Source organism: Coenobita brevimanus, chromosome 112 (genome assembly GCF_032717465.1).
Source record: "Coenobita brevimanus isolate Jiangsu-jjx chromosome 112, ASM3271746v2, whole genome shotgun sequence".
In the NCBI taxonomy this organism is placed as follows: domain Eukaryota; kingdom Metazoa; phylum Arthropoda; class Malacostraca; order Decapoda; family Coenobitidae; genus Coenobita; species Coenobita brevimanus.
The window spans coordinates 1,480,211-1,500,000 of record NC_137065.1 but is presented as its reverse complement, the minus strand read 5'-3'; the positions used below and the strand labels follow the sequence as shown (position 1 = coordinate 1,500,000).

Genomic DNA, 19,790 nt, shown 5'->3' with positions numbered 1-19,790 from the left:
AGGAAAGAGAGGGGAGGGGAATAAAGGGAAGGGGAAGGGGAGGGGGGAGGGGACCAAAGGGCATCTCATATTTGGCTTTGCATCTGCGTAGACACCTCTCCCCCCTCCTCTTCCCCCTCCTTCTCCCCTCCTCTTCCCCCTCCCCTCTTTTTTTTTTTATCTTTGCCTCGCCTTCTTCCTCCTCCTCCTCCTCCTCCATTAATCTCGTCTTCCTGTCTTCATCTCTTCCTCTTCTTCCTCCTCCTCTTCTTCCTCTTCCTCCTCTTCCTGTTTCCACTTCCTCATCTACTTGTCCTCTTCCTCCTCTTCCTGTTTCCACTTCCTCATCTACTCGTCCTCTTCCTTCCTGCCTCACTTCACTTCCTTCCTCCTCTTCTCTCTTCTTTCTTTCTCTACTTCCTTCTTCCTCCTTTTATACTCTTTCTATATGTCCTTCCCTCCTTCCTTCCTTTCCTCCTTGCTTCTTTCCATCGATCCTTCCTTCCTTCCGTCTCTCCCTGCCTCCTTCCTTCCTTCTTTCCATCTTCCTTCCTTATTTCCTTCTCACCTTCCTTCCTCCATCCCATCTTTCCTTCATTCATCCTTCCTTCCTTCCTTTCCTCTTTCCATCTCCCCTTCCTTCCTTTCTCTGTCCCTCCTTTTCTTCTCTCATCCTTCCTTCATTCCTTCCTTCTCTGCTTCCTTCCTCCTCCCTCCTATTTCTGTTCTTCGTCTTCCTTCCTGCTTTTTTCTTCTTTCCTTCCATCTTTCCTTCCTTCCTCCTATCACTGATTCCCAAATTCCTTTCCCCACTTTCTATACTTCCTTCCTTTTTTCCTTCCTTCCTCTTCTCATTCATTCCCAACTCTTCCTTTCTCTATTGTCGTTACTTTCCTCTTCTTTCCTTCCTTCCTTCCTTCCCTTCCTCCCTCCCTCGTTGCCTCCTTCCTTCCTTCCTTCCTTCCCTTCTTCCTTCCTTCCTTCGTTCGTTCCTTCCCTTCTTCCTTCCTCCCTCCCTCCCTCCCTTCCTCCGTTGCTTCCTTCCTTCCTTCCCTTCTTCCTTCCTTCCTCCCACTCACCGATTTCCAGCTTCCTTTCTCCACTGTCTTTACTTTCTTCCTTCCTTCCCTCCTTCCTTCCTTCCTTCACTTTCACTGTCCACTTTTTTTATCTCCATCCACTTTCTCCCTGACCCTGGGCATCTTACGTCAACTTTCTCTCTCTCTCTCTCTCTCTCTCTCTCTCTCTCTCTCTCTCTCTCTCTCTCTCTCTCTCTCTCTCTCTCGTTAATTTTTATCACATTTATCCTTTTATTATTCTCTCTCTCTCTCTCTCTCTCTCTCTCTCTCTCTCACACACACACACACACACACACACACACACACACACACACACACACACACACACACACACACACACACACACACACACACACACACACACACACACACACCCGAGGGAGGAAAGTTACCGTGGAAGTAATTTCAAGAAACGAGTAAGAGACCAAGTGAGATCTCTACCACAATTTCTACCACAGTTTCTACCACAGTCCTCAGTTCTACCACAATTTCTACCGCAGTTTCTACCACAGTTCTCAGTTCTATCACAGTTTCTACCACAGTTCTCAGTTCTACCACAGTTTCTACCACAGTCCTCAGTTCTACCACAATTTCTACCACAGTCCTCAGTTCTACCACAGTTTCTACCACAGTTCTCAGTTCTGCCACAGTTACTACCACAGTTCTCAGTTCTACCACAGTTTCCACCACAGTTCTCAGTTCTACCACAGTTACTACCATAGTTTCCACCACAGTTCTCAGTTCTGCCACAGTTTCTACCTCAGTTGTCAGTTCTGCCACAGTTCTCAGTTCTACCGCAGTTTCTACCACAGTTCTCAGTTCCACCACAGTTCCTACAACAGTTCTCAGTTCTACCGCAGTTTCTACCACAGTTCTCAGTTCTACCACAGTTTCTACCACAGTCCTGTCTATCTGTCTGTATATATTTGTCTGTTTCTACCTGTCTGTCTACTTTTTGCCTCTTCTTTCTCTGCCACAGTACCACAGTTCAAGGCGATGACGTGTGAGGGTGTGGCGCCATCTGTTGCGTGTGGGAGAACATTTGGGTCTCAGGGAACGGGCTGCCTAGACTATGGCCAGACTCGGATGATACATGAGAGAGAGAGAGAGAGAATTAAGGGTGTGACGTCTTGTTTATCTATCTCTATCTATCTGTCTGTCTAACTCCATCTATCTGCCTATCTATCCATCTCTCTCTCTCTCTCTCTCTCTCTCTCTCTCTCTCCCTGTATATCTATCTATCTATCTAATTTCATTATATCTATCTGCCTATATTGCAGTCATTTTTATCTGTTATTGTGTTGTAAATATTTTGTGTGTATTCATATCTATTTGTCATTTTATCTATCTATTATCTATCTTCTACCAATCTATTATTTAACAGAATTACCTGCCTGTCTACCTACCTACCTACCTACTTATATACCTACCTACCTTCTTACTTGTGTTTAAATATCTGTCTGTATATGAACTAGCCTACCTACCTACCTACCTGCCTACCTACCTACCAGTCATCAGATACCACCTACCTACCTACCTACCAGTCATCAGATACCACCTACCTACCTACCTACCAGTCATCAGATACCACCTACCTACCTACCTACCAGTCATCAGATACCACCTACTTACCTGCCTACCTTTCGTCCAGTTACCTGCCTACCTCGTCACCACGTCATCCTACCTACCTGATTACCTACCTACCTACCTGTCATCAGATACCACCTACTTACCTGCCTACCTTTCGTCCAATTACCTACCTAACCTGCCTACCTTGTCATCACGTCATTACACATGCCTCACCTTTTACACCGTGACTCAGGTACACTAATTAGCTTCTCACCTGTAGAGTAAGAGGGGGAGGGAGATGGGGAGCGGGGAGGAGAGGGGGAAGAAGTATAGGAAGAAGGGGAGATGAGGAGAGAGAGGAAAAGAGACAGGGAGAGGGAGAGAGGGCGTTGGAAAGAGGAGTGGAGTGGTAGACGTAAAGGGAGAGGGAAGGGGGAAGGAGAGGAGAGGGAGAGATAAGGAGAGGGGAGGAAAAAGGAGAGGAGGAGGAGGAGGAGGGAGAGAGAGAGAGAAGGGAGGGAGAAGGGGAAGGGGGAGAGGCACTGGGGGTTTGGAAATAAGAGGGAGACATGAAAGATAGATTTTTTAAAAGTTACACCTTCAAGACGTAAACATTAACCTGAAGATATTCCTAAGGCGGTAGTGAAAAGAAAAGAAAAAAGATGAAAATAAAGAATAAAGAGAGAATAAAGAAAGTAGTAAAAAGAATAAAGAAAAAATAGAGTAAAATAAAGAGAGGATAAAGAAAGGAATATAAAGATTAAAGAAAAACTAGAGTAAATGAAAATAAAGAATGGCTGAATAGGTGAGCTCGGTCGTGTGTGTGTGTGTGTGTGTGTGTGTGTGTGTGTGTGTGTGTGTGTACATTTTATTACATCGGAGTACACAGGAAGTACACAGATATCAGGAGGCCTGTTTGGTTGAGGGTGTTAGTGAGGATATTTCTCTCTCTCTCTCTCTCTCTCTCTCTCTCTCTCTCTCTCAGGGAATGTGTATATTTGTGTGTGTGTGTATTTCTATGCTTGTGGATATGTATGTGTGTGTGTAGGTATGAGTGTGAAAATGTATGTGTGTATCAGTGTGTACGTGGAGTAGTAGGTGTGTGTATGGCTGTGTGTGTGTATAAATATGTATATGGAGATCATTATGTACGATTGTGTGTGTGAGTAGACGTGTATGTTTGTGTATATAGATGTGTGTGTGTGTGTATGTGGGTGTGTATGAATGTGTATGTGGGTATGTGTGTATGTGGGTATGTATGAATGTGTATGTGGGTATGTGTGTGTGTATGAATGTGTATGTGGGTGTGTATGAATGTGTATGTGGGTGTGTATGAATGTGTATGTGGGTATGTGTGTATGTGAGGATGTCTTCCCCGCCCACATCCGCCCACACCACCTGAGTTTGTTGCCCCATAACCTGTTCCACCACCACTACCATCACCACCACCACCATCACCACCACCATCACCACCACTACCAACACTACCACCACCACCATCACTACTACCACCACCACTACCACCACCATCACCACTACCACCACCGCCTTATCATCATCAGCGTCATTATATCATTGACATTATCATCACCATTGTCCATCATTTGCACCATTAGTCATCATCATCATCAACCACAACCACCATCAACCACAATTCACCACAGCTACCACAATCACCACACCTTACAACCTGTCTATCCAACGTTTCAGTTTGTTACGTATGTTTTCATAATTTTGTGGCGCTATTACATCATGTGGTATTTCCAGACGTGGCGAGAGAGAGAGAGAGAGAGAACCCATATTTCGATATTTGACGAGTGATTATCCGACCCACCTCAATCAAATAAGTTATATACCGTATGTGTATTGTATATGTCTTTATATCGCTATCCATCTATGTCTATCTGTGTGTGTGCGTGTGTGTGTGTGTGTGTGTGAGAGAGAGAGGGGGGGGAACTCAAGACGCAAGCAGGTAACTCTTAAGACACTGACTAAGGCAACAGGCATCTCACCTCCATCATTTGCATACTCTCAAACATATAAAGTCATACTGTAATCTTACCTCGCACAGATGAAGACGAAAGTTGGATTCAAATTTAACCTCTTCTTGTCCTTTCCCTCTGCTGGCTAATATTCCTGAGCTGAGAGAGGCTTGGTATGTTTCTCTGCCCAATATTTCACCTCGTCTGCATCTTCTCTCGTCTGAGTAATATTCCTAAACTGAGAGAGGCTTGGTATGTTTCTCTGTCCTATATTTCACCTCGTCAGCTTCTTACTTCTTTCGTCAGAGTACTATTCCTGAGCTGAGAGAGGCTTGGTATGTTTCTCTGTGTAATATGTCACCTCGTCTACTTCTTACATTTCTCATCTAGATAATATTCCTAAGCCGAGAGAGGCTTGTTATGTTCCTCTGCGTAATATTTCATTCCTCCTTGTCACTCTCCTGTGCTGGTTAATATTCCTAAGCTGACAGAGGCTTGGTATGTTTCTCTAATTTTTCACCTCTTGTCACTTTCCACTCCTGGCAAATATTCCTAATCTGAGAGAGGCTTGGTATGTTTCTTTGCCTGTTAGCTTTTCTCCTCTACTTGTCACTTTCCTCTGCTGGCTATTATTTCCTAGCTGAGAGAGGCTTTATATATTTTTCTACCCATAGATGATTTTGATTTGATGCGTTAGGGAGGGAGGTGACGTAGACGTAGTAGAAGAGTAGAATAACTTTTGTGCCAGCCTGTCCATCATTTACATAACTACATACAAATAAAGACAAACTGTAATCTACTCTTTGTGCCTCATGCCTTAGTCTACCCTCGCATACCATAACCACCTCCACACTTCCTCTCCACAGTCTACCCTCACAAATTCCACCTTTGTCTCCTCTCCCTCTCTCTCCCCCTCGTCCTCTCCCTTTTACTCTGTCACTCTTACTCCTCCTCCTCCTCCTCCTCCTCCCACTCCCTCGTCATTTTTCTTCGTTTTCTTTCTCCTCCTCCTCCTCCTCCTCCATGTAATTCTTCTTCTTCTTCTATTCCCCCTTCCTCTCTCATCTTTTTCCCTCCCCTTCTCTTTCACTCATTCCTAACTTCTTTCTGCTCTTACTTTCTTCCCCCCCCCCTCCCTCTCTCTCGCTCTCTCACTTCTAACTTAACTTCTCCCCTTTACCTATCCCCCCTTCGTCTCCCCATCTCTCCCCGCCTCTCCCCAATACTAACATCCTCATTTCTCTCTCCTAGTTTCTCATCCTTAGTCTCCTAACCTCACCTAACCTGACAAACCAACTTAACCAGTCATGACTTTTCCTCTCCTCTTCTCTCCTCTCCTCTCCTCTGCTGCCCTGTCTTGTCCTAACTTGCCCTCTCCTCTTCTTTTTTTCTTCCATTTTCTCTCCTCATCTTTCGGCTGCCTCTGAACTCTTCCTTTCGTCTTTCCCTCCCCTCTCCTAACTTTCTCTCTTTACCTCCCCTCTCCTCTCTCTCCTAACTTCCTCCCTCCCCTCTCCTCTCTCTACTAACTTCCTCCCTCCCTTCTCCTCTTCCCCCTCCGCTCTTCTCTTCCCCCTCCGCTCTTCTCTTCCCCCTCCCCCTCATCATTATTACCAGGACTCATTTTCCCCTGTCTTCACATTATTATTTTCCTTTAACTTCTTCACGTATATTCTGTCTTTCTCAACTTTCTCCTCATTTTTCCTGTTCCACTCCCCTTTCTCCCATACCTGTCACCCCCTCCCTCTCTCCCTTCTCTCTCCCCCATTTACCCCTTCCCTCTCTCCCCCCTTTCCCCACCCCTCTCCCTTTTCCCCATCCCTCTCCCCCCTTTCCCCTTCGCTCTCTTCCCCCTTTTCCACTTCCTTCTCTTCCCCTTCAAACTGCCTTCCACTTACCTCAATCTTTCGTCCTACCACCCTCCCTTCCCTCACCCCCCTCTCCTTATCCTCCAATTCCCCTCCCCACATACCTCATCCTCAGCCTCCTTCCCCTCCCTTCTCTCACCCCCCCTCCCTTTATCCTCCAACTCCCATTCCATTTACCCTTCAGAGCTCTGCCATTTTTCCAACCCTTCCCTCCCCCCTCTTTCCATTCCTCACCCCACCCCCTTCCACATATCTCCTCCTCCTCCTCCTCCTCCTCCTCCTCAATAAACGACCTTATATGAAAACTGGAATGGCAGGACAGGATTAAGAGTCGCTTTATTATGTAAGTCTCTCTCTCTCTCTCTCTCTCTCTCTCTCTCATAGATAGATAGATAGTGAGAGAAAAAGCCCATTTGATTTTTTTCTTTTCTTTTTTCTTTTTTTTTCAACTGGTCAACTCTGAAGCAATCATTTTTTTAGGCCATTAAATATGTTCCCCAGTCTTCTAAGTGCAATTCTGTAATTCATTTTATGTCTGAATAAATCCATGTGAAGTCTGCAGCAAAGCATTATCTTCTGAGAGAGAGAGAGAGAGAGAGGGAGAGTGATGGCTAGAATTTATCCTTTTTCATGATAGCCAAGTATGATTTGGTGAGGGGTGTCAGTAGCGAGAGCAATACGTGTGTCAATCAAAGTACTGTATATGTATTGACTAAAGAGAGTATGATTATTTGATTGATATGAGGTGACAGATGCAAAGATATGCTGGAATATGAGAAACAGAAAGCATAATATCTGCATCGTGTTATGTCCATTTTAATTTCCTGTAAGAGTAGATTCAAACAGAGATACCAGGCGCTGCTTCTTTTTCTTCTTCTTCTTTTTTTTAATGCAAGGAAGAAGGAACCAAAGGCCAGAATCCCGCAAGATTGTTCCCTCTGAGAAAAAACAAAAGCAAGATAACAGAGAGCCAGACACAATAATCACATAATCACTGAGGCTTTGCAATACATCTGGCCATCTCTATTTAAAGTTATCTTCATTTTTATTTTTATTTCCTTTAATCTTCTTTCAGAGGGTTAACTTGTGCTGGCTTCTCTTGTTGGGTTTCTTCTTCCTCTAGCCTTTCAATTCAGTGACATATTTTTCACTTGATCCTTACTACCAGCAGAGGATTCTATGTATACTTTTCAGACTGGAGAGGTTAGTTTCAGCCTCCATTACCCTTTTTACGACAAGAAGTCCTCAGTGATTTAAATAATTTCATCATGTAATGGGAAAAAATAGGAAGGATATAATTCTTACAAACAGCTGAGGATTTGTTTTTTTATTTAGATTAGACAAGACTCCATTGACAAAAGAATTAAACATTAGATTAGACAATACTCCTCTGACAAAAGAATTAATAGTGCCTTCTTTTTTTTTGCAGAGTTTGGCCGGCCACACAACCCCAGTAGAATGCGTGAGGTTTGGGGGTTCCGAGGAGCTGGTGTGTGCTGGGTCGCTGTCGGGGGCGCTGAAGATCTGGGACCTGGAGGCCACCAAGATCGTACGGACGCTGACGGGACACAAGGCAAACATCCGCTGCATCGATTTTCATCCATATGGGGACTTCATTGGCACAGGCTCCCTCGACACAAACATCAAGGTATGGTTCTATAATGCAGGTTGAAGTTAGTGAATTACAAATATTCTTTACAGTTTTGCTCTGTAGATATACTGCATTGCTAATAATCTAGTAATTTTTTCTGTTTGTGATATGCAGTATGGTGTGTACTAGTGTACTGAGCTGTTTCCATACACCTGATGTTGGTGGGCAGCTCTTGTAAATCTGTTTTATATCTTGATGTAGCTTTCATGCTAGTAACACTGTGCCATTGATTCTCTTAAGTAAAGGCACTTTGATCTCCATGCATAAAAGTTGATATATGCTGTGCATGCAATCTATATATCAAGTTATTCTGTAGTGATAACAGTGTGTAAGCAAGGCAGGTTATAAACCAGATTTTGTCTGTGATTTTGTCATGAAATTTTCATCCTTATATAATGAACAAGAAAGGCATACCCATGCCAGAAGGAGTTAATAATACTGAAGGGTTTTGTGTCTTTATATACAGTGGAGTACTTCTGTGTGTAATGTTAATAATGTGTACAGCAACTTCCCCTGACACATGATTTCATTCTCAGCTATGGGACATCCGGCGGAAGGGCTGCATCTTCACCTACAAAGGCCACAACCTCACTGTCAACAGTCTCAAATTCTCTCCAGATGGCCAGTGGATAGCGTCAGCTGGGGAGGATTGTAATGTTAAGGTATCGTACACTGGCTTAGTGATTCTTGTACCTGCTTTTGTCCTGCTTTTGTCCTTTCATCCTCATTCCTTTTGTGTTTTGTATTTTAATTTCCTATGTTTAAGAGGTTACTGTATATTGATGTGGCTAGAGGTATTATGTATGGAAATCCACACAAAGGAGAAGTGGGAAAGAGGGTTAGATGACGGTGATGGTGGTGATCAAGTATTTAGGTAGCAATCCACCATCATACTGTACACTTGTAGAGTACAATGATGCCCAACCAAACATCACTTTGTACTCACCAAAGATGTGACAAGAACCACAAACCAGTCACATCGAGTCCTGTAACGGCAGTGGGGAAAACCAGTTGTGTGTGGTGGGATATTGAAACCTGAGTAATGCACTTTCTCTCAGCAAGTTTTGTTCCAGTATCTTTTTTTTTTATCATCATCATCATTCTGACCCTTATTCTGATTAAGAGGAAGTAGTAGTTATTTGAAAAACAGGTTGTGATGAGGTAAACATATTTCACATACACTGTACAGTATATGTGTATTGCTCAGATCAGTAAATTTTTAGATTACTCAGCTCCTGATGTACTAAAGTCCTCACAGTTGCAAGAGATCTGATATTTGGTAATTTTCCTATTGTAGTACACATATTTAGGTATGTAAGTATGATGCAGTTTTACAAAAAAGTTTTCATTCTAAACCCCAACATCTAGTACTGTACTTAGTTACAGTTCAGTACAATGTTAAAGAATATGTCTAAAATATACCAAACTATATATTTCCATGTCATATTGATGTTGGGTGCTGTATTGTGAAGAATCTTTGATGTCTGGTTTTAAGACCACTTGACTTTATAATCATAGGATCAGGGTGAGTGTCCTCTTCTGTAAAATGCCAGCCCTTACCAACGTGTCTTAATCCTTGCACTGGAGTGTTGACATTTATACAAAATATCATTCCTACCACCAGGCAGTTGTGCTCAGCCTAGAAGACACCTTATAGACAGAAAGGATTACATACAACGATCATGAATCCTTTTAATTCCAGACATTTCCTCTAAGCTGAGTTATATTATATGTTTGGTAGCTTTAAAAAATGATAATATAAGGTCTGGCATACACCTTCCCAATGGAGAGATTCAGTCCTTTGGTTGGGTAGTCTTGTTTTGACACAACCAACAGTATTATGATTAAAAAATAATAATAATTAAGTAAAAAAAATTGGTACCATAATGATAAAAAATTCACTTACACATATACATTCCAGAAAGGAGGCTTCTTTTCATTTTACATCTTATATGTAATGCTAGCAAATGGTTTTACAGCAGAGGTATTGATATATCCTCAAAAAATATAAATATCCATACATTATAATCAGGATACAGGTACAGTATCCGAGTCTGTTGGGAAAATAGAGGGATACAGGTGTGCAGCCAACATTATCAAGGCACGGTTGAGTTTGTTGTAATGATGGTGTAAAATACCATGTTGTTCATTGTGTTAGAAAAACAAATAGAAAGTGTCCATTGCTGACTATCATATTATTTACCGTGTCAGCTGTGGGACCTGCGTGCGGGTAAGATGATGACAGAGTTCAGCCAACACACGGGACCAGTGAGTGACGTGGAGTTCCATCCTCATGAATTCCTCCTCGCCTCCGCCTCACTCGACCGCACCCTCAACTTCTGGGACCTGGAGAAATTTTCCCTCGTGTCAGCCACGGATGCTGACACTGGGCCTATCAGGTATTGTGATGACATAAACAAATTTCACGTACTGGTATACTGGATAAGTGTATTGCTCTCATTGTATTTGGTATTTGTTTTATTTTAAATATAATATCTCAACATCAGGCCTATATACATTGCATTTTTGAAATACGGGCAGTTCTGAGCTATAATATCTGTCTTGGGTCCTTACGCTTCACAAAGACTGTAGTAGGACTGGCTACCACAGCATAATATATCTATTGTGACATAGACTCCAGTGTAGGTTTATATCCAAGGGGTGGTTGGAGTTTATTGCTCACATAATGCTACTTAGGGATGAGTGAGGCTGGTCACTCTCGTCTTAAATGTCAGGACCAACTTGCCTAGTCCTGGGTTCCTATGCTTCTCATGGGGTAACATAGGATTGGATGAGGGATGGATGGATGGATGGACATAGCTACCACACTGCCTCTGTTATGAACCATTTTTGATTAAGTATTGTCATGATGGTATTAGAAACTTATGAGCCATTTTTGAATAAGTATTGGCATGATGGTATTAGAAACTTATGAGCCATTTTTGAATAAGTATTGTCATGATGGTATTAGAAACACAAATACCAGAAATATTTTAATATGAAATTAACCAAATAAGCCTCCCCACAATTCCCACCTCTGCCACACTATTGACAAGTGGTTGTAAGCTGAATATCTGGAGAACTGATCAGAGTTTTTTACAACATGTTAACCTCTTCAACTTTTATGGCGGAGTAAAGGCATCCACATAATAACAATTTCCTCATTATCTTTGACTGTTATTGAAGAAGTGAGTAACTAAAATTTGATAGACCTTTTTTACTTTTGCATTGTCACTCTTGGCCACCAGTCTTACATACGTGTCCCCGTGAATACTGTATATTTATACGACATCAGGATGGCACCATTTGTTTAAGCCCTGAATTTGACAGCGTTTATTTTGCATGTGAGTTTGATCCCCAATATTTACTGGATGCTTTTCAGCCATATACATTAGTGACGTAGTACCAAGTTTTTTTTTTTTTTTTCCTTCCTTTTTTTTTCTCTTTTTTTAATGCATGGAAGAAGAATCCAAAGGCCACAAGTCCATATATCCTCTAGACTACAGTAGCCTAGTCTTAGGACCCTACGCTTTGAGTCAGGTAGTATAGGTCTGACTTTTTTTATTTAATGGAACAGACACATTCCACCCCAAAGGAGACAGTACTTATGATTCTTCCTTCTGTTTTTTCTATTTTCTTTTTCCTTTTTCCTTCTTTTCTTTTTTTGATAATGCAGAGATATCACATTCCACCCTGAAAAGACACTGTGTTTATGATTATGCATTTGTTTACTGTTACAGAACAATCGCATTCCACCCTGATGGCGACTGTGTGTACGCCGGTTCCCCAGATGTGCTGAAGGTATATGGGTGGGAGCCAGCGCGTACCTTTGACACCGTGGCCATGGGCTGGGGCAAGATACAGGACATTGCCATCGCCCAGAACCAGCTGGTGAGTGAGACTGGGTTATATTTGTAGTGGGGGAGGGAGATTAATTCATGTGACCTTATAATGGATAAGGGTAGGTTACCTTCCATTGACCTAGACTGTTACTGTGTTCCCCACTTAACACTGTAGATGTGCTCCAGTAAATATTGCTTTTATTGAGGGCAATGTTCATGCAAGGAAGATTATTTTCTCAGATTTTAGAAAATTACATTCATGGCTGCCAATAAGAATAAAAATAATTTTGATGTTATGGCTGTTTTATAGTCCATATGAAATTTCACCTGGATCTTCCATTCTCCTCTGATTCATGTCCCCTTGTTTGATATTTCCCCCCATTATTTGTAACAGGAAAGTTGGAAGACAGTGATGAGGGTAATGATATGATGATGAAGAAAATGGCAGTTAATGGAATGATGGCAATGGCATTCTTGAGTGTTGATGTTTGTATTGGTGATAATGATGGTCAAGATAGTGAGTCTTGTTATCTGTATTTCACGTCCAATCCTAACCCACTTCGACACCCACAGATTGGCGCTGGTTTCCACGGTGTGCACGTGTCGCTGTATGTGGTGGACCTGAAACGCGTACAGCCGTTTGGTGGACCACAACATGACACTCCATCAACATTCCGCTATGGGGCCGTTGGACGCAAGAGCTTCAGCAAGGATAAAAACTCCGGCAAGGCAACGTAAGATTGGGAAGGGAGGAGAGTAGTGTGATTGAGTCTGTTTACTGTGCATATGAAGGATGCTTAAATGTTCGAAATATATAAATTCTTCCATCTGTATTTATCTGAAATATATAAATTCCCTTGTCTCTCTATATATCTGCCATATGTACTGTATCTGTCATTTGTAACTGAAATTTGTCTTATTCTTTCACCAGTATAAATCTATCTCTCTGTCTCTTTAGGTAACTATGTACTATATCTATCTCCCAGTCTGCATGTGTATGAGAAGAATGGGTTGTTTTTGTTGATGATGGATTACTAGCAATGTGATATTTACCTAATCATAGCCCTGTCTCTGTTTTATTGGGCATAACAAAAGAACATAAATTTGGACAAGGCAGTGTTAACAGGGATACAGAAAAATGTATATTGGTTTTACTGAAGTCTTGTTTAATTATTAAGGTTGGCATTAGAGCTGATTTGTTTCAGTCTAGTTTTTATGGATTATTAAGGTTGGAAATGGGTAAGAGTACATTTTTTCCTCTTTATTGTTAGCTGTCATATATGCTTAATCTTGGTCATGGAGTGGAGAGGTATGAGAGAAGGTGGTGTGAAGCGGGAGCAGGGCAGCAAAATGGCGTGGACAGGGCGACTTGAAGGTGATTTGTTTGTGGCCACCCCTTACAGGATTGAGGTGTCTGGCAGTGGATAGATAGAGAAGAACTTCAACACTTAAAAGAACTCTGGCAAGGGTGGGAAAAAAGAAGAGGGGGATGATGATGATGCACAGTATATGATATTTGCTTAGTTGGGAGTTAGGGTTGTTTTAATCTGTCTGTTTAGGAATCTATTGACTGTCATGATCACAAGTTCACACCTGGTATTATTATGACTGCCTAACTTCTCATTCCTCCCCAAACCTGAGAGCATATCCTTCCTTCTCACACACTTTTGTCATCTTATTGTTGTCATGTAAAAATATTTCATGCACCGCTTTCCATCACCACAGCTGGCAGGGAGATGTCAGCAAACTTTTGATAGTGACCGTATTATGTTCCTTTGTTTTCATTTGCATTTTGTTTTCCCGTACTTGGTGTAAATTATATCCGATCTTTTGCAGGGCTGAGTCTATGAAAACAGAGGATGCGTCAGACACGGGGGGCGAGGACCCCCCTGAGGAAGACCCCCCTCCAGAAATCACCAACCTCAACGACTACAATGTCATATTTAAGACGCGGCGAGAACGTGAGTCGTGCCTAAGCCTCCTTGTTGCTGAGTCGTTGCTTTGCCTGCCTGTGTTTGGGGATAGAGGGAAGGAGGAAGGGAAAGGGAGAGAAGTTTTGTATTGCTTGCACTGCTTTTCTGTTCACTTATTTTTGTGGTGTCTAGTTTTCACATTGTAGCAGGGAGTATTTTTCCTCTCAGTTTTACAGTACTCTTTAAAGTTTATATGGATAATTGAAAGAAAGGGATTTAAGTTTGATTTTGCTTATGTTCCTTTGTTGTTCATGAAAGTTTTGGTGTCAGCATCTCGTGGTAAAGTAGAGTATCTTTTTTCTGTTTTGCCATTAGAATATATATTACTGTTTTACTAAAGTTATCCATTAGGTTTGCACTATTGTCATTTTTTTTTAATGAATAGGATAGATGATGTTCTTACAGGTACAGGAGTCCATTTGTGTAGAAGGTATTGTTATTTTTGTCAGCATAATACAGCTTATGGTGCTTTTATTTTACATTGTAGAGCGTAGTTTTATACAGTATTAGTCAAGCTTTCATTTTTTTTTTAATCATAAATTTTTTTGTGGCTGCTAAATTCCCTAGCCCATTGAGCCTGGGGATGTCTTTTATTATCATATTCTTCCAAGTACTGAAAAATTTTATACAACTTAGAGGAGATATGTGTTAGTGAAGGAGGTACAGGAGACAATGAATTACCTCTACCAAAAGTCCTCCCTAGTCTGAATTAAATCATGTTGAAAAAGCAGAAATAAATTAAAAAGCACATCATCTGGGGCCAAGGGGTTAGCTGTGAATTTATGAAGCCACAGATTTACTTAGTGGTAAATTTGATTGCTTACTAAAACTTTAAGCAAGATAGAGTTAGTCTGATTTTTTATAAAGTTTTGTTGGTACTGTATAGTGTTGACGTTAATGTATCTCTGTGTCGTGCATGTACAGACACCGATATTCATAGTTCTCCACCACAGCTTATAAAATGCTGCCCCAGACTAATGCCAGCTGCTGAGTAATGGATAATAAGAAGAAATGAGAGGGTTGTCAGAGTTTTAATTGTTCGTCAGTTACACTCACACAACGAGCTGATAATTAACGGAGGAACGCTTTTCGCTCACTGTTGTTTCATTCTTAAGTGGTTGTGATATGCAGTGGACTAAAGGAGGAATTACTGTATGCTGATAATCACAGAAGGGATGTGAGTAATGGGATTCAGGATAGTTGGAGTGAGGGAGGAGTTGGAGAAGAGGAAGGAAAGTAGGGGGAGTGAGGATAAGATGAGCATTCATGTATAGGGACAGGAGCTGAGTGAATGAGCAGTTGAGTGAGGTTGTGAGGTGAAATTTAAGTAGAGAGAGAATAGGCGTGTGAATGAGAATGAGTGAGAGAAAAATACAATGTTAGGTCATTACTGAGTATTGACAGAAATTTCCTTTTGAGCATTTGCTTTTGGCCACAACTTAAAGGATGCTGCGTGAAACAGTTGGTAGGGAAATGATGATGGTAATGATGATAATACTGTGTTATGCTGTGCACTCTCCTCTTTTCGTAGTTGTTGCACAGTTTAGAAGTCTGTTGAGGGATTTACCACTTTGGAATTGGATGCTTTACCTGGCATTAATCACTGGCCCTTTGTCTGCAGTCAAATATGGAGTCTTTTAATTAATGACATATTCTCCAACCCGCAAGACCATATACGGAGATTCCTCGCCTTGACCAGCAGTTTGAGCATATAGTCTGGGGTTCATTTTAAAAGTACTGGTTATGAGAACATCACCATTGTTAGAGATTCACCAGTGCTGTCACAGTGTTTGTCTCTGATGGCTGTGTGCTTGAAACTGAAATCTTGAAGGGAAAAATAAGCTACTACCCCCCACCCCCCCCTTTTTTTTTTTATGTTAATTTCTAAAGCATGTAAGGAAGATAGAATATGTCTGGACGATAGAATATGTCTGGCCTCTCTTTGTCATTGCCGTTTTCACTCTAATGTGGAATGCTGGCCGACCACACCTAATAACCGTAGGCATTCCGTGGTTGCCTGATATTCAGGGCTTGCCTTTCCCTTCACGTTTTTTGTTTAAACCCCCTGAAATCAATTGGCATCATTTTCAGCTAATTCTTGCTATTGCCTGATGATTTTATTCAGTGTAGGATAGAATTTTGAACTTGAGGGGTTAGATATAGCCTTAATCAACCCTTCAGTACAAGAGGCCTTTCCTAAATTAAGTAACATCATCAGGTGGCAGCAAAAATTAACTAAACTGGACATCATTATGATCCAAGGGGTTAGCCTCTCAGAGTGATGTATTTTGTGATCAAGTCTTGTTACCCTCTGATGATTATATTCAGCATGTGGGAGACTTTCTGAATTGGAGGGGTTATAGCCTTCATTCAACCCCTGCAATACAAAAAGCCTTCCCTAGGTTTAAATAAAATAATCTGGAGGGAGAAAGAATAACTTGGAAAATATGTCACGAGATTTGAGGGGTTGAGCACACAGCCTTGAATGTCACTGTACACTTGAACACTTTACTCTTGTGTTGAATTTGAATATTTATTTTAAAGCACTGTGAAGAATACATGAAATATTGTTATCTCTTATCAGCATATACAGTAGAGATATAATTTCTTTGCCATAAATACAGTACAGTACAAAACAGCTACCTTTAAAAAAGCTTTACTTTGGGCCATTTCCTTGACATTAATTGAAGCGTGTAAAATGACAAAATCAGCACTAAATTGTCAAGTATGTTGTCATCAAGCATTTTCTGAGCCTTAATTATTTTTCCCATGTCAAAAGTTTATTCCATCAGCACAGTGACACGTTATTTATCTATTCTGGCTGCTTGTAGACAGTTTTATAATGAGTAAGATGCCATTTGGATAGCAGATGGTTTTCTTGAGTAGGAGAGATGTAATCGACTAGAAACATAATTCAATTCACATTTTTAATTCTCAAATGACTGAAGCTTTGAGCCATCAGGTGTCATGTAAATGGAAGTTTTCTAAAGTGCAGGTATAAGGTCTGGTTTTGCCATATTTTTTTCTGTGTATCTAGTTCAGGGTATAGGCTACACAGTCTGGTCCCTGAGGTCCACAAGACCATTTACACAACGGATACTGAGTAAAATGGAATGAATTTGGTTTGAAGTTTACAGAATATCTAGTTTTTCTCTACAGTATACAGTAAAATTATTCACAAATCACATATGAGAGGCTTTGAAAATCCATAATAATTTTGCTGGAGGGTGCAGGCATTTATCATCAAATTAGTTGGCTGTGTGAAATAGGGGAAGGTGGATGATGAAATTGATAATGGCAGTGATGATGAAAGTAATAAGCTAATCTTCAGTCAGAGAGCTCTGAGAAATGTTTGACACTACTGAATTGCGAGTTAAGTTTATGCAGACGAGTCCCAAAAACACTATCAGATAGTTGAGAGATATGGAAGACCTATAAAAGATAATCTCTGGTAAAATATACAGAAGAGGTGTAAAAAATTTGAAGTTTGTAGAAGATGGAATAGCAGTAAAAATTCTCACTGTTTGTCAAGAGCTATAAAAAGACTGACGGTTATTGAGAGGCTTAGAAAAAATATGAAAAGATCTGATTTTTGCAAAGAGACTAATTAGAGCTGTAATGAGTTTCATTGGTTGTGCAAGAATGGTTTAAGATTCAGTGGCTTTTAAGAGAATTGGAAGTGCAGTTAAGAGATTCATTGGGTTGTTGAGGATGTTGAAGAACAACAAAAGGATTCAGTTAATTTATAAAGAAATTCCATGGTTGTGGAGAGACTTGGAATAAATATAATAGAATTCAGTTATTTATAAAGTGATGTGATTGCTTTTGAGAGACTTTGAATAACTATAAAAGGATTCAGTATTCGTTAAGAGATCAAAATCCAGAAAAGCTCCACTGGTTGTTAAAAAGAATTGGATGAACTATAAAAAGGTTTACTTGTTGTTAAGAGAAGTGGCCCATTGTCTAGTTTGTGTTAGGCAGTGTGGTGGTTAAGACGCCCGCCTCACCGCTGTACCGTTGTTCTGCTTCTTGTTGCAGTACAGAGAACGCCCCCCCTGCTCGAGCCTAAGTCTGCCATAAACAATAATAATGGTAGGTGAAGTCCCTCTCAAGTCCAGTTAGTTAGCTAGTCACATCACCCTCCCAGTATCACACAGTGTCAGTCTGTCGTATTTTTGTTTTTTCTTGTATAGTCACTCCTGTCACTGGTCACCTTCATGTCACTTATTATGTCACTGCCAACCATTCAGTCATACAGTCAGCTAGTTTTGTCACTGCCCCTGTATCATGCAGTGTCACTTAGTCTCCTACAGTCTGTCTTGTCACCAGTCACTTTCTTGTCATTTATACTCTCACTGCCAACTACTCAGTCATCCAGTCAGTTATCTAATTAATTCCCCGTGCTATATGTTGCAGTCTCTCTCAGTCTTCCGTACAGTCTGCCAGTCTTCCTCATACAGTCTGTCCTTTCACGAGGCCACTCAGTCATGTTCAAATCACACACTTGTCACTGTCCACCACTCAGATGTCCAGTCAGTTAGCTACTTACCGGTAGTCACTCTCCGTGGACCACACAGCCCTATGCAGTTTTTTCCATACAGTCTGTTGTTTTGCCAGTCTGACAGTTTGCTTGGTCAGTGTTACTTTCCTTGCATAGTTGTTGTTGCTGTTGATCAACCCCAGCTTGTCTAGGTGAGCAGATCCATCAACTGCAGGCAAGCAGCTGCCCCAGCAGGGTTGTCCCGTACAATGAGTCAGTATTTTTTTGTGGCTGACAGTGCCTTACCACAGCGAGGCATGGAGAACAGTGTGGTTTATTTGTACCACTTAATTAATGTGTCACTCAGCCTATTACTGCCACCATCTCAGTTGTTCAGTTAGTTTCCTAGTTTGGTCACTCTCCCTATATACACAGTCTTCCTCATACTGTCTGTCATTTCACCAGTCTGTCAGCTCTGCCACTTTTATTGTACCGCTAGACTGATATGTTATCCTGTCACTGCTTCCTCCCGAATTCACCAGTCAGTTAGCACTCACCCACCTTGTATGTCTCTCAGTCCACATGTCGTTCAGTCAGCCAGTAAACCCAGTCTCCCTGGATCACATATTCTGATGCTCTCTGTCATTTAGTGAGTCACCGCTGTCTGTCATTTCACAATTCATCCCTGTCCGTCGTTTCAGAAGCCACTACTGTTTCATTTCACAAGTCACCACTGTTTGCCATTTTGCTAGTCAGTCACTCAGCTAACTTAGTCACCTTCCTCGTACTCAACCATTGTGTCTCTCACCACCTCCCTATTAGTGTTTTTTAGTTCACCAGTCAGCCAGTCCTGTAGTTAACCACCCTCCGTATGCCACTCAAGTCACTCTGCCATCTTTTCCCTCCTCACTTATTGTGTATCAGGTCACAAGGTAGCTAACTCTGTCAAATATCCAGGTAGCAATTAGAATCCCCCACACCTACCACTCAGTGTTAAACCCCATCGTCTTGTGGATATTATTTGTTATTTCTGTCTCCTGGTGATTTTATTTAGCGTAGGGGAGTTTTCATTTATTTATTTTATTATTTATTTTTTGAACTGGAGGGGTTAGATATAGCCTTCATTAACGCCATCACTACTGGAGGTCCTTCGTAATAAAACGATCTCTTGTACAAAAGGAGTTAATGGAGATTGTGTTCAGCCCCTCAGTTTAAAAAATTTCCTAAGCTGAACAAAATAATCAGGAATTAGTTGGAATAAAATAAAAATGTCCTCAGTCTGAAGGAGTTAATTTGTACCAGAATCACACCAGCGACAGTAAATAGTAACATCAGATTTTTGGGTAAACAATTTTTGCACTTTTTCA

General features: G+C 41.2%; 1 protein-coding gene across 1 annotated transcript in view; it reads left to right on the top strand.

Annotated features, from left to right (window-relative positions):
• Positions 1–19,790, top strand: part of kat80 (katanin p80) — a 106,292-nt gene that overhangs the window by 67,040 nt on the left and 19,462 nt on the right. The window contains exons 5-10 of the mRNA XM_080286578.1: positions 7,907–8,125; positions 8,665–8,790; positions 10,340–10,527; positions 11,869–12,019; positions 12,544–12,704; positions 13,807–13,931. Of these exons, the coding sequence (XP_080142704.1) occupies positions 7,907–8,125; positions 8,665–8,790; positions 10,340–10,527; positions 11,869–12,019; positions 12,544–12,704; positions 13,807–13,931 (970 nt within the window). The remainder of the gene's footprint in view (positions 1–7,906; positions 8,126–8,664; positions 8,791–10,339; positions 10,528–11,868; positions 12,020–12,543; positions 12,705–13,806; positions 13,932–19,790) is intronic.